This window comes from Dermacentor variabilis, chromosome 6, assembly GCF_050947875.1.
Source record: "Dermacentor variabilis isolate Ectoservices chromosome 6, ASM5094787v1, whole genome shotgun sequence".
Taxonomy (NCBI): Eukaryota; Metazoa; Arthropoda; class Arachnida; order Ixodida; family Ixodidae; genus Dermacentor; species Dermacentor variabilis.
Window position 1 is genome coordinate 149,047,436 of NC_134573.1, and position 13,570 is coordinate 149,061,005.

General features: G+C 47.9%; 1 protein-coding gene across 3 annotated transcripts in view; it reads right to left on the reverse strand.

Annotated features, from left to right (window-relative positions):
- Window positions 1-13,127, reverse strand: part of LOC142585458 (uncharacterized) — a 55,042-nt gene extending 41,915 nt beyond the window's left edge. Inside the window, exons 1-10 of one of the 3 annotated variants that reach the window (XM_075696232.1) lie at window positions 12,946-13,127; window positions 11,779-11,908; window positions 9,656-9,805; window positions 7,691-7,994; window positions 6,516-6,555; window positions 6,320-6,439; window positions 5,629-5,745; window positions 4,609-4,692; window positions 3,623-3,727; window positions 391-568 (exon numbers count right to left, since the gene is read on the reverse strand). In XM_075696232.1, the coding sequence (XP_075552347.1) occupies window positions 391-568; window positions 3,623-3,727; window positions 4,609-4,692; window positions 5,629-5,745; window positions 6,320-6,439; window positions 6,516-6,555; window positions 7,691-7,994; window positions 9,656-9,805; window positions 11,779-11,908; window positions 12,946-13,124 (1,407 nt within the window). In that variant the 5' untranslated portion in view covers window positions 13,125-13,127. The remainder of the gene's footprint in view (window positions 1-390; window positions 569-3,622; window positions 3,728-4,608; window positions 4,693-5,628; window positions 5,746-6,319; window positions 6,440-6,515; window positions 6,556-7,690; window positions 7,995-9,655; window positions 9,806-11,778; window positions 11,909-12,945) is intronic. The other 2 variants (XM_075696234.1, XM_075696233.1) reach the window with 2 other exon arrangements.
- Between the last annotated feature and the right edge of the window lie 443 nt (window positions 13,128-13,570).

Consider the following 13,570-nt stretch of genomic DNA (forward strand, 5'->3'; position numbering starts at 1 on the left):
AATTTGTCGGCGCTCTTTGCCGTGTGCTGATTTGCTGGTTGAGTAGCGCTTCAAGAAGAAGCAATAATACATTACAGACTGCTTCAAGCAACAAAATAATAGATTTTAATTCGTTTATTTTTCTGTCATTCTTTAATTCGACCTTTCGGATAATTCGACCAAATCTCGCGGTCGCTCAAGGATCGAATCAACGGGACTCGACTAAAGCTGGTTCTGAACTGGGCTTTTTGTGAGGCATAAAATTTTTGCTGCAGTTGCGGTTCGTTCCACGGCCCCTGAGCTATTGCTCACGGGAAACAATTTTCGATAGAAAGTTAAACATTTGACAACGTCAAAGCACGTGTTGTTTTCATTTCGTGATGCGCTCGCGCATGCGCACGGCAGACTCACTCGGAAGTAGGTGCTGAGCAGCACGCAAGTGTTGGCGAGCAGCAGGGTATACCAGGGCATGCTGTTGTTCAGCTCGGTCCACGTGAGCAACCGGCGACCGCGGTCGCATTGCGTCATCGACTCGGCCGGAAACACGAATAGCACGATGGTGAAGCCCACCCACAGGGCGCTGTGCGAGCTGCGAGCGGGAGTTCGGCCCAGGAGAGTAAGCGAAAGAGCGAACGATTCACTTCCCGTCACGTTACTACGTTAAAGACCCCATTACGGCGTATTGCACGATGGGCGGTTATTACACAGGTAAATACGGGTGATGACAAATATCGGTAATCGTTTCAGATTTCGCTGGGCGTGTGATGGGCGGCGATTGGCTGCGTTACGCATGAACACACTTGTCGTCCTAAACCAATTGCACATTCCGTCACTCATTGTTTCCGGCGTCCGCCATTGCTTATCGCCGTCCTGGTAATGGAACATATAAGCTGATGCCATTTAGCGTTTTGTATTTGGTACTTGATTACGCACAAGTGGCGTAGCCAGGATTTTTTTTTTTTTCGAGGGGGCACCCTCTTGACCGACCGGGAACTCGGGGTGGGGGAAGTGGGCAGGCCTCGTACACAGAAACATTTTTTTTTGGGGGGAGGAGGGAAAGGTACGTGCCCAGTGTGCTCCCCCCTCCCCCTCCTGGCGACGCCATTGCTAGCTCGCTTCTGTAACATTAAAAGACAACTGCAACAAAACTTTGCACTGTGCTAGAAGCATGTATAGTTTCAGACGCTCAAGCAAGAAAGAAGTTCACAGGAAGATGGACGCTTGATGTGACTAACAAGTCCAAGGCAAGTCCCCTGGTCGAAACGTCCAGGCTCCAGTGACATTTCTTGTTTGGCAACAGTTAACTTATAGATAGTGAGCATATAGAGCAGGCTTCCGTGCAGAATTTCTCGTTCCAAATACGAGAGGCGGCATCGCGAAGAGCTCGCACAAATACACGTTTTTTGTTACCGAAGCAGGAAAGAAATACGTTGCCATTATCGTGCGCCCGAAATGTGGCGCAGACACCACAACGTTGAATAGCTGCGCAGCGCCACGGTACCACCTCCAAGACCATGTGGGTCAACAAATCATCCCATTGTACGCCGATAATGGTAAACGGTATATTTTAGCTCTACTACCTGCTTCATATTTTTTGCTTCTTTTTTATCTTTTTATAATCTTTTTTAACTTGTATAGATAAAACATAGAACTAGTTTTTGACAAATAAGGCTGTTATGCTGTTCACGTGCATAGCGGCAGACGCTACTTGTGCCAAGAATTGCGACGTTTAGGTAGCCAAATGAGAATGTGAAATCATCATCATCATCATCATCATCATCATCATCATCATCATCATCATCATCATCCTGGTTAAGCCCACTGCAGGGCAAAGGCCTCTCCCATACTTCTCCAACTACTCCGGTCATGTACAAATTGTGGCCATGTCGTCCTTGCAAACTTCTTAATCTCATCCACCCACCTAACTTTCTGCCGCCCCCTGCTATGCTTCCCTTCCCTTGGAATCCAGTCCATAACTCTTAATGACCATCGGTTATCTTCCCTCCTCATTACATGTCCTGCCCATGCCCATTTATTTTTCTTGATTTCAACTAAGATGTCATTAACTCGCGTTTGTTCCCTCACCCAATCTGCTCTTTTCTTATCCCTTAACGTTACACCCATCTTTCTTCTTTCCATAGCTCGTTGCGTCGTCCTCAATTTAAGTAGAACCCTTTTCGTAAGCCTCCAGGTTTCTGCCCCGTACGTGAGTACTGGTTCACTATTAGGCTTAAATTTATTTTTTATTATTCGCTTCGGGGTCACATGTTGTACCAGCGAATTTGAAGCCAGGCGGTAATAATATCACGTTTGTTAAGGAGAAAGTGTAAGTCTAGCGTTACTTCCGATGCATTTGTCCTTAAAGTGCGCTGCGAAATACATTGGCTGTCCAGCTAACAGTTTCCCAAAAGTGTGCGTCATGTCCTCAGGATGGTCTTAACTGCAACACCAGTGCACATTTTTGCAGATTTCGGAGACGCGCATCTCGCATTTGGCGCTTGTCTTGAGATTACTGCTGAGCAGACGTGACTTTATACTAATGTTCAAGTAAAACTCTTGCTTGGGCTAGTTGGTTCATGCTTGAATTGGTAAAGGCAAAGCGTAGAAGATGCAGGACTCAAGAAGAAGAATACAAACGACAGGACCGGCGCCACTCAACAAGAACACAAACGCCGGTCCTGTCGTTTGTGTTCTTCTCCTTGAGTCCTGGTCTTCTGCGCCTCGCCTTTACTAATTCAAATACTAATGTTCTCCTTCAGCTTTGGCAATTGGAACGTGCGTCCTAAAGTGAACACTTAGAAAGTCAATTGGTAAATCACTCTCATAATCAAGATGGATACTGCAATAATTCGCGCAAGATACCGCTCACATTTGCAGGTAATCCACCTGAACAGGCCGACTTGCACTCCACGCGTACGTAACCACATTGACTTGCAATCTAGAATCAATGCGCTCCTGACACAAGTTTTCTAAGTTACAAGAGCTCTACCGTACGCTTAATTCACGCACGTGAAAAGGACGACACGGTGAGTATGAAATGTTGGGAAACACTCTTAATTAAAATAGTTAAGCATTCAAGTTCGTCTCAAGATACCGGACTTGGCGTCGTATACTTGATAACAGAGCGTCATGACAGAGCGCGATGTTTGCTGACGTCATGCAACAATAATTTTAGCCATGATAAAGTTGCTCATCACGTCTTCTGTCTTCGCTCTCGGTGTGACAGGCCGCAACGACTGCAGTAACGGGGCGAACCCAACGTGTCATGACGTCATGACGCACCTAGCCCGATTGGGTAGCGAAACGGAAATATCTTACAGAAACATGCATTCAAGTAATTATTTACGGAGCTCTTCTAGAGGGCTTGAAATTCTGTGGTTCTACGTGCCAAACGACATGCGGCCACCACGTGGCTGGGATCGGGCACATCAGTTCAAGCTCAACAGCGCAAGGCCAGAAGCCACTAAGCTGTATACCACGGCAGGTATACATTTACTGAGTTTGGACCTTCAGTTAACGCAACGAAATGACAAGTTGAGAATGTCTTGCCAGTAAACTCCTTGAAGGTAGCATCTGGTTTCTGCGCATCAGCAATAGGACAGAATCTAAGGTCGGTACACGCTCTCAGAATTTCTGGACTTACACCCAGATGCCGGAACGCTTGCTGAGCTCGTGCGTGAACCTGCTGCCCAGGAAGAGAAGGACGTTCAGCAGGACGTAGTTCAAGAGCACGCCGCTCTCGTGAAGCCTGCCGCGAGAGAGTGAAGCAGACCGCCTTTGCATCAGAGGGACAGAGTCACAGTAGAAAAATAAAATAGGAACGCAGATCTATGCGCGACCTCGCGTAGTAACTAAACGGGGCCATTTCGTAGCTTCGGTTCCCGAAATCTGACACTCTTGTAGAATCTACAAGCGTCTAGTGCCAGAGCGCGCCTCGAGGCATGCCATATATAGACGCTTAGTCAAGGGCTTTAACCATGCACACTGAATAAACAAAGGGTTGGGGTTAAACTTTCGGTCCACGAGGCAGGCATCTCGTAGGGGCGCGGTATCAGCGCGACATGACCGATTGCTGTCGCCACGGCCGGGAATTTTAACCAACAATTTAACAGTATGTAGTGATTACTACAGTTAATTGTAATCAACATAGTTACACCCAGCAATGTGTGCCGTACACTATACTTAAAGCGACTCTGCATTTTCGCAACAGATTATCCATTAACTCCGTATTGTGCAACCTTTGAGTACACATTTTCTCTTTGTCACATGAACATGTAAAGAAAGGGTCAAATGGGTCACCACTAACCAAGATCAAATTGACGTGGTGGTGCACTGGAGAAACACGAGCGCATGATTATTGTTTCGCGTGAAACAGAACTCCACGGAACGCTAAGTTCTTCCTTTCTTCCTTTCTTTCTTTCCTTTGCAGCCGCGCGTGGCAAGTGAACTCACGCACTCGATTTCCATTTACGTCATCGATTCACACGCTTACGCTAAAAAATTTTTTTCCATTCTTAACCTTTACAGAAGGAGTTACATCGTCCAGCGTTTCACGCTTGCAGGAAATGTTTGTCACGCCACTGCATCGGTGGTTCTGTCTTTTGCATTTGTGTCAGTCCTTGCACTCACTTCAGCGGGCCTAGGGCTTCGACTTGCTCGTCGATGGCCTTCTGTAAGTCTTCGTCGATATGCTCTCGGTATCTCGATGCCACCCTGTCATTAAGACGAGAGAGAGAGAAACAAAGGCTATACGTAAAAGAAAATCGATACGCCAACGAAAGCCTTGCTGCACAGTTGTCAGCAGTGTGGGCTTCCGTGCGTAGGTATACACTGTTCTTCAGACACTCTTATCTTTCGCGAACTGTTTGAAAAAAAAAACAATCCCAAAAAAGCTTCTCTATCCTCGAACTGCAATAGTGCAGTAGAAAATGGCCGAATATATTTGTGACATATCACAGAGTTTGCTGTACTATACTGTCAAGACGACAGCAATGATTGTTATAATTATTATGTTGACGATGAAGTGGCTATTGGAAAAATAAAACCGGAGTAACTTTCTTACACATTTGCTAGAAGCTTCTGACTATACAAGTTCTGTCTTAATATATTGCTATCTCATCAACAGTCGTAAGACGTGCCACACACAGCAGCTGCTCAGGCGACGGATGCGTACGGCGCAGGCTTAGCGCGGTCGCGCGGGCCCTATCTTGAAAGCGATCTGCTATGAGTACAGAGTCTAGGTGCGCAGAGGGCTGATAGCTTTGTGTGCGCTGTGTTCTCGCCGTTTAGTTTGCGTTGAAACGAGAGGCAGCGCGAAGGTACATTCGCTCGCTGCTGCTGCCGTTCTTCCTCACGCCAGTGTTTTGACAGCAAGCGTCCGCGGTCGTCGAATGAGACGCGTTTTTGTTTGCCTGCGCGTGCGTGAAGTGACGCTTGTTAATTCAGTTCGTGGGCGGATGTTTACGAGTTTATACGGCCGATAAAGCTACCATCCTTACTTCGTATAGCTCTCCAATAACTTGCTATAACAATCGATACGTCGCCTTTCGGGCGAAACTGCGACTTTTTAACAATCGCTTAGCACTTCTCCGAGACACCAGATATATACAGGCGCGATGTCTGTGAGACGACGCCGAATTCCAGACTCACGAGTTGCCCAGCGCGAGGTAGTGAAGCACAGCCCACGTGGCTACGAGTAGCATGAAGCACAGTGGAAGGTGGAAAACACACCAAGACAGCGGAGTGATGACCAACGGGCCGTATTCCCTGTGAGCGCCGCGCAAGAAATAGCATTAGGATAAACTATGCAAATTGGTACGTATTCACCTTGTGATTGTGATTTGTGCAGAGCCCACAAAAAATACGGTACAACTGAAAAGTTGCACAGGACAGCACATATCCTGTGCACTTCGGTTTCTGTTGTTCCAGGATCTTGGTGAGCGCTGCACAAATCAGAAAATGAGTAAAAAATAGCCTTAGTAGCTCCTCGCAAAGATGAATTTAGATAGCGTATGGATAGCCTCGTAGTCTTCTTGCAGACCTTATTGCCTCCTTGTACTCTTGTACTCTGGGACGTGTCCCACGTAATTTGAGCCAGCCTTTAAATATATGCAAATGCCACGTAGCCGGACAGAACCAAAGTAATGTTATTTGTCGTTGCCTGGAGACCATAAGGAGACGTAAGGCCATAACTCTGCACGTTTCACTAGCCTACATCTGTAAACGTATATTTAAAAAACGTCTAACGCAAACGTATTGCATATATTGCCTCAATAAACATTTGTGAAGGACGCGCCGCATGGCCGTGCGACCATTGTTCACGGCGTGCACGTTACTCAACTCTCTGATGTAGCCGAGGAGGTAATAGTTGATCACGTGACCCGACAGTAATCCCATGCCGCCTAGCGTGGCGCAAAATCCGACTCCAATCAAGCTGGTTTGCCGCATACGGTCCAACTTCCTGCGTGAATAGCCGTACAGAAAAGCATAAATAAAAATAAACGGAGAGAAAGCGATCTGATCCGTTCCTCACTTACGTGAATTCGTCAGCCAACTCTTCTGTAATAGGGATGTTGTCTGCAAAGGAAGAGATCGAAAGATGTAGTTCTTTCGTGTTAATGAGCGAGCACTATACTGTCCCACTTGGGAATAGCACTGTATTGCTAAACGAAAAATTTTTGCATCGAGAACAAGACAAGGACGAAACAGCGACATATGAAAAACAGGACCAGCACAGACTTCCAAGTTGAAAGTGAGCGCTGGTCCTGTTTTTCATGTGTCCATATTTCATCCTTGTCTCGTTCGTGGCGAAAATTTTCGTTTTACCATGAACCAACCAGCCTATTCCAAGATTCTTCTGCTATATTGCTGTCAGGGCCATGTGTAACGTTGGGCGAAGTCTGTTAGGGGGCATCGAGTTCTTGGCATGTAAGAATAAGTGGTAGATGAGGGCGAGGAGCCTTCCTCGCCATTGAACTGCCTCGTCGGGTATTTGCGGTGGCAGCCTTCCCGGATCCGGCCATGGACTCCCTGCCTTCGTACCTCATTACACACCCCTCCTTTTATCTGGCGCTGCTGCAGTAGTCTAACACCAACTCTTTGTGTTTTCTTTATTTCGGTGTGAAAAACAAATCCAGCTTACGGTCTTGAATGCAAATGAAGTGTTCTCTTTCATATTGCGCAGACTCCTTGTTGTGAAATTTGCATTTAACGAGTCATCCAGTACGACTGCTCTTTCGTTCACTTGACCACAGCCACGGAGCAAGAAACATTTAGGAGTGGAAACTCCGCTGTTTGCGGCGACCAGAAAAAGGTCACAAGCCCGCGGAGCCGTTATCGTGCTGGCGGCGCCTGGCGGCCTGGAAATAAATTACCGACGTTGAAAACGCGCCGGAGCCGTCTGCCCGGGCGCTGCATTTTTTTTTCGCTGCTGCTTCTACGACGCGCCGCATGGCGCCGCCACTGTATACGGCCCCGTCGGCGCATACAACAGTTGTGACCTTATCTGGTCGCCCGCGCTCGCTTGCGCTGACGGGAGTTTCACCTCCTAAATGTCTTACTCCGTGACCACAGCCAAGGGATGTTTTAAAGAACAAGATTTTGTCGCCAACACCACGCCCACAACTTCCTACATAATACTAGGATTCACCGAGGAACGGGCACACTTCGGAAAGGCTCGCCTCGAGCTTTCGAAATGGAAAACAACTATAACCTTCTCCGCTATTGCTGGAGCTCATGTTCAGCTCCCTGAAGGAAGCGTCCTGCGTCATGCGGATGTAGGTGTTCCGCTGTATGATGCCGAACGTCTCATTGACCACGGACACTGTGGTCAGCGTGGCGATCGCGTTGTCCACCCAGAAGGAGATGGCCATGGAGACGGCCATCAGGGTGAATATCCCGAGCTCGATGCCGTACGCCATGTGTCGCAGCGACCAGAGCGCGAGCCGGTGACAGAGGCCGCTCGTCGTCATGGCAGCGGTGTACGCCAGCTGACCAAAGCACGTGAAGAAGAGCTCCTGTAAACGGGGACGGCAAAAAAAAAAAAAAAAAAGCGCAGGGTTACACGGACACAAGAGAAAAGCACTTCATCAGTTTCGATTAATAAATTACTTACAAAACTATAATTTCGTTAATTTCGTCGTCATAGGTCGAGTACTGGAACATAAAATGAAGGTAAAAATTCCATATTTTGAAAGTTTCCGCCGTAACTTTCGTGCTTGTACGTCAATATGTGACGTCACGTATTTCAATTGATACCTTTTTTGTTAGTATTTTGGCTGTTCTGGCTAAGTAAATTCTTTTGAAACTTGTGAAGTTCGGTCTTGGGCTCTTCTAGAGCGTAATGTAGCTTGTAATTAGCGATAAAAACTTATATCTGGGCCCGAGCAGACGCGCTCATGATTGGTGACGTCACGGCGAGTTAGTGCCAAAAAAAGAAAGGAATGAAAAAGGAAGGGTTCACGTTAAGCGTAAGGGACACCAAACTAAAGTTAGCAACCATGCCACCAGTTTTGTGTGTCTTCAGGCAAGTGCACTGTACAGTAATTTACATCCTTAAAAGTGAAAACAAAAAGAAAACAACAAAAAACTCAGTGCCCTTCCACTCTGTGAAGGAGCATGACCAGCGAAGCTGTGTATGTGGGCCCCTTAATGGCGAACTGCGCCTCCGGCGCGGGTTGGCGCGGCATTGCAATATCTTCGGGATTGGCCCACCTATGGCAGTGCTTAACGCCTGCTCCACCTCCACCACGGGTTGGCCTAGCATTGCACTATCTTCGGGATCGGCCCACGTATGGGGAGATGGGGAGTTTTATGTCTACACAAGGACACGATACAGGGGGAACTGGTCCTTAACATATTCTCTGTAATTCGTTGTGAAATTGCTTACGTCTTTGTGTTTGTTAATTAACTAATTAATTACGACGACAAACGCGGGAGCAGTGGCAGCGCGTTCGCGCGGTAGCGCCGAGGGGCGCGAACGAGCCAGCTGTGGAAGGAGACGGCGTTGGAGCCATTCCAGATGATGACGAAATGCGAAAACACCCGTGTACTTAGATGAGGTGCACGTTAAAGAAACCCAGGTGGTCCAAATCTCCGGAGTCCCCCACTATGGCGTGCCTCATAGCCAGAAAGTGGTACCCGCCGTGGTTGCTCAGTGGCTACATGGTGTTGGGCTGCTGAGCACGAGGTCGCGGGATCGAATCCCGGCCACGGCGGCCGCATTTCGATGGTGGCGAAATGCGAAAACACCCGTGTACTTAGATTTAGGTGCACGTTAAAGAACCCCAGGTGGTAGAAATTTCCGGAGTCCTCCACTACGGCGTGCCTCATAATCAGAAAGTGCTTTTGGCACGTAAAACCCCATAATTAAATTTTTAACCAGAAAGTGGTTTTGGCACGAAAAACCCATAAATAAGTTTTAAAAAATCCTGATGACCGTTTTGTGTCTACGCACGGACACGATCCTGGGGGAACTAGCCCTTAACGGCTTCGCTGCAATTCGGCGTAAAAAACGTAAACCTGTCTGTAACTCCCACCCTTACACAATTTTTGTGCGAGTTATATAGAGATATTTACACCACTTTTCACTTTTATGGGTTGCAAGTTATCTTACTGTGTGCGGCTAACGATCGAATAGCCAGTGTAAGTGAGACACTTCAAGTCGCTGAGAGCGTACCGTGAAATAATTGTTGCAGACTTCAGACATGGTGTCTATCTCGAGCAGCGGTAGATACACGAACGGTAGGAAGCTGGCGACGCCTGGGTGCACGGTGCCGAACAACAGCTGCTCGTACGTCACTATCAGCACGTACAGGCAGCGCAGACTCTGCAGAGAACACCCAAGGAAAGCGCCACATCGAAAAAGAAAGCGAACGAGGAGAGTGCAACGGCCTGACCATATCGGTTAACTTGAAACACATAACTTAATAGCGCTTGCAAGCCGCAATCACCTGCTTGCACGCATGGCATCCGATAGGGCGAAGCGCGGAGCCATTTCCAGGAGGCCATATATTGCATGGCTCACATCGAAGCTTTCCCATAAGGATCAGTCTATAGTCTTCAGGAGTGATCCATGCACTAAGGAATTAGTGCTGTGCGTTGATCAATTTTCGAACCCGTATACGCAGGCCGTGACGTCACTCGGCGCCCCCGGCAGCCGCTGCGCTGCTCGGCGTGTCAACCCGCCCCCCTCGACGTATTTCTTTTCCCTTGCCACTCCCTCACATTTCTTAGAACACGTTTTGCATAAGTGAATGTGAAATAATTTAGAAGGGGCAATGCTCTTGTCTTTGCCTGTAATAGGGCATTTATGTAAAAATTAAAAACCAAGGGAGACAATACGATAGCTGTTTGACATGTCACATTTTTTTTTTTTTGCAAGAGTTCTAGAACTCGTGCCGCTAGACACTGCAAACTCTGAGCCCACAGTTAGCCGGTACAATACGTTAAAATGACAAAGTAAACAAAGCCCCCTAAACGTGCAGCGGAGAAAACGAAAGCTCGAGCGGCGACCGCAGAGTAATTTGACAATCGACGTCTCGTCTGTTATCGTTTGCGATCTGTCGACCGCGATTGAAGCAGAGTGGAGCGCAGCATTGGCGGCAGCCTCAATCCAGGGAGAGGATTCCCTAGCAGTACGTGCCACGCGCGATCGCCTGCCACCGGCCACCGCCTTCGCTTCTGTAAAGATCGGTCGGTGCACGTTCTCACGAATCGTTCTTGCATACATGTACGAACGGCATGCTCATCTTGGCTCTCGTGATCTGTATATAAACCCTTCTGGCGCTGCGCGCACAATTTTGTTACGGCAAAATGGTGCATCAGAAATAATAGCACTGGCGGAAAGACTGACATTTAAAACGTGCCGCGCCCATTTTAAACCACAATTTGACCCGAGCGGCAAGTACGAGTAGTATGTTTAAAATGTTTTAGCAAAATGAGTGGCACGGCTGGGTGTTCGCGCTTGGTATGCCGAGTATGCCGTCGTGTAGCGGGTTCTCTTCTTTCATTATTAGCAACAATATTGATGCGAAAGCGTCAAACGGCCCATTGTGCGAAAAAGCCGGCGTCTGTCGTCTGGAGCAGAGAAGCGGCACCTAAGTTCTCATTGGCTGCAACGCCACGTCACGTGGCGTTGCAGCCAATGAGAACTCGACGGAGCAGAGCGGGCGAAAGGCTGCTCTGCTGCTGCCGTATAGCGCGCGCCAGGTGTTGCGTGAAGGGAGAGGGCATCACCGCAACGCCACGTCACCCTAGCTCTCTGAAGCCTGCGTTATCCGCGCCTTGCTTGTACGTGCAAGCTCTCGCACGCGTTCTAAATGCGCCTCAGTAAGGCCAAATCAAAATGCGCCAAGCGTCTCAATGCTCAGTGAGGTTCAATTGGACATTAACGCTCTCGCATTCCCAACTCATAGGAAGCGCTTAGGTGTCCTTGGATTTTCGACGTTGAGCACATAGTTTCAAGTGGCTGGATAGGTGCTTTTAAAGAATGCCATCGACATGAAACAGTTGATATTCTCACGTTTGACGTTCCTGTCAAGAGTTTTACCGTGTAAGCTTTACAGAACTTAATGACGAATTGAAAATTCTTAATCTGTTCTACGGCTACATACGCTGTTGATCATCCTAAAGAAGAAAAAATAAAAATGTGCGGAAACAAAATGCTACCTTAACAGTATTGGCGCTTGAAGGAGATAAACGGGCTTCCGCTCTTCTCACTGCTTTAGCGCCCTGCCGTGAAACACTTCGTGCAGCGATGCGACTACCACCGAACGAAACAAGTTGCATAGTCCTCCTCACCTTGTTGTCGACTTCGATGAGCGGCACGCAAAAGAGGGGCGCCGAATAGCCCACCAGCATCCGCAGAATGTAGGTGGACCGCTTGAACCAGCGGACGTAGTACGGATCCAGCGCCTCCCCCATTGTCTCGCTGTGGCGGTAAGTTGGGTGCGGGTTACAGTAGGCTCCCGCCGTTCCCTACTGGCGCTTTTGTGTTGCAGCGAAAGTAGGCTAACTAGACCAGCTTAAGCTTACTTAAACGCAAACTATAGCCGCGAAAGAAGAACGGCACATATCCAGAGGCAGGTATACCAGTGACGCAAGTGGCGTGGATGAAGTTCACATACCCATTGACACATACGGAGTGACCCAAGTTGGTCCGACGGTTGGTTTAGAATTCTGTTTCCTCAGCACAGCATCCTGACGCTGCCTTCTGTGCCTAGACCATCCGTAGCACAGAAGGCTTTGAAAGCGTTGTTGCGCTTCTTGTTGAGAACTGGCCTTAGAGACAGACTTTAAGCAGTGTCGTATTCTCCTTTTTCTTTTCTTTTTCGTTCTTATTTTCTTTATTTTGTAACATCTATTTTCTATTCTTTTTTATTCATTTACCCGCTTTCCCCGGCACAGGGTAGCCAGCCGGTCTGAGAACTGGCTATCGCCCCTGTCTTTCCGTCTATTCCTGCTTCCTTCCTTACTCCTGTACCCATTCGAACATGGACTACCCAGGCAAAAAAGTTGGCGGTAAAACTACTAGAGACGGTCGGTCCCCTGAAGGGTGCGTGAAATTCCCAAAGACTGCTAATCGCATCAATACCAACGGAGAACACTTAACCTAACTTAACCAGATCTAACCTAACCTAACCTTAAGCTGGCCTAACCTATCCAGAGGCAGTTATACCAGTGACGCAAGTGGCGTGGAAGAAGTTCACATACCCATTGACACATACGGAGTGACCCAAGTTGGTCCGACGGTTGGTTTAGAATTCTGTTTCTATCTTATCTAGCCTAACTATCTTATCCTAGCCTAACCTACTTTGACCCAAGTAAGCTGTTGCACGGCCCCTTGTCTCCGCTTTCAGCAGAGACAAGACCTGTGACACATACCTACAGCACATACCTGACACGTACAAGAAGTCGCATACCTGTTACTTCTTGTCTATACCGCTTTCAGTTCTCGCACAAACTCACCGTTCAACGACGACGTCGATAAACTCGATGCGTCCACGAATACAAGCAGTCAAAGCGAGCTTCGACACTGGCCCGCAATGCTGAGCAGGTTGGACGGTAAAAGGGCTCCGAATTCTTGTCCTGCTCGCAGCTCGAGACAGAATGGAACGCGACTCGATGATGATGAGCGCTCGAAGCATGGCACGCGCCTACAACAAAGAACGGGAGGCGGGCCACTCTTCTTCTTCTTCTTCTTTGTCTGCTGACGTAGCAGTTCTGCAGAGGCTTAAAGGAAAATCAGTCCACTCGAAATCTAGTTCGGGCATTCCTTGTGCAGAGCTCATAAAGCTTGATAAATGACTTTGTTTGTCCATTACAGTGTCCGTTTCTTACTGAAATAAATAATTGATTCATAAAGTTAGATAGCGTTCGTCGTCGTCGCCGTCGTCGTCGTCGTCCTCCTCCTCATCATTCTCGGAACGCAATATTTTGCGCGCGGAAACGAGCATCTCTACTGCAGAATCTTATGCATTACTCTCTGCTGTAAAACAGATAAAGACATTAAAACTACAAGAAGCTGTTATATTCTCAGACTATGTAAGCGTAGCAAGAGATTTAGTGTCTTTATGGAAACATAATAATCTAG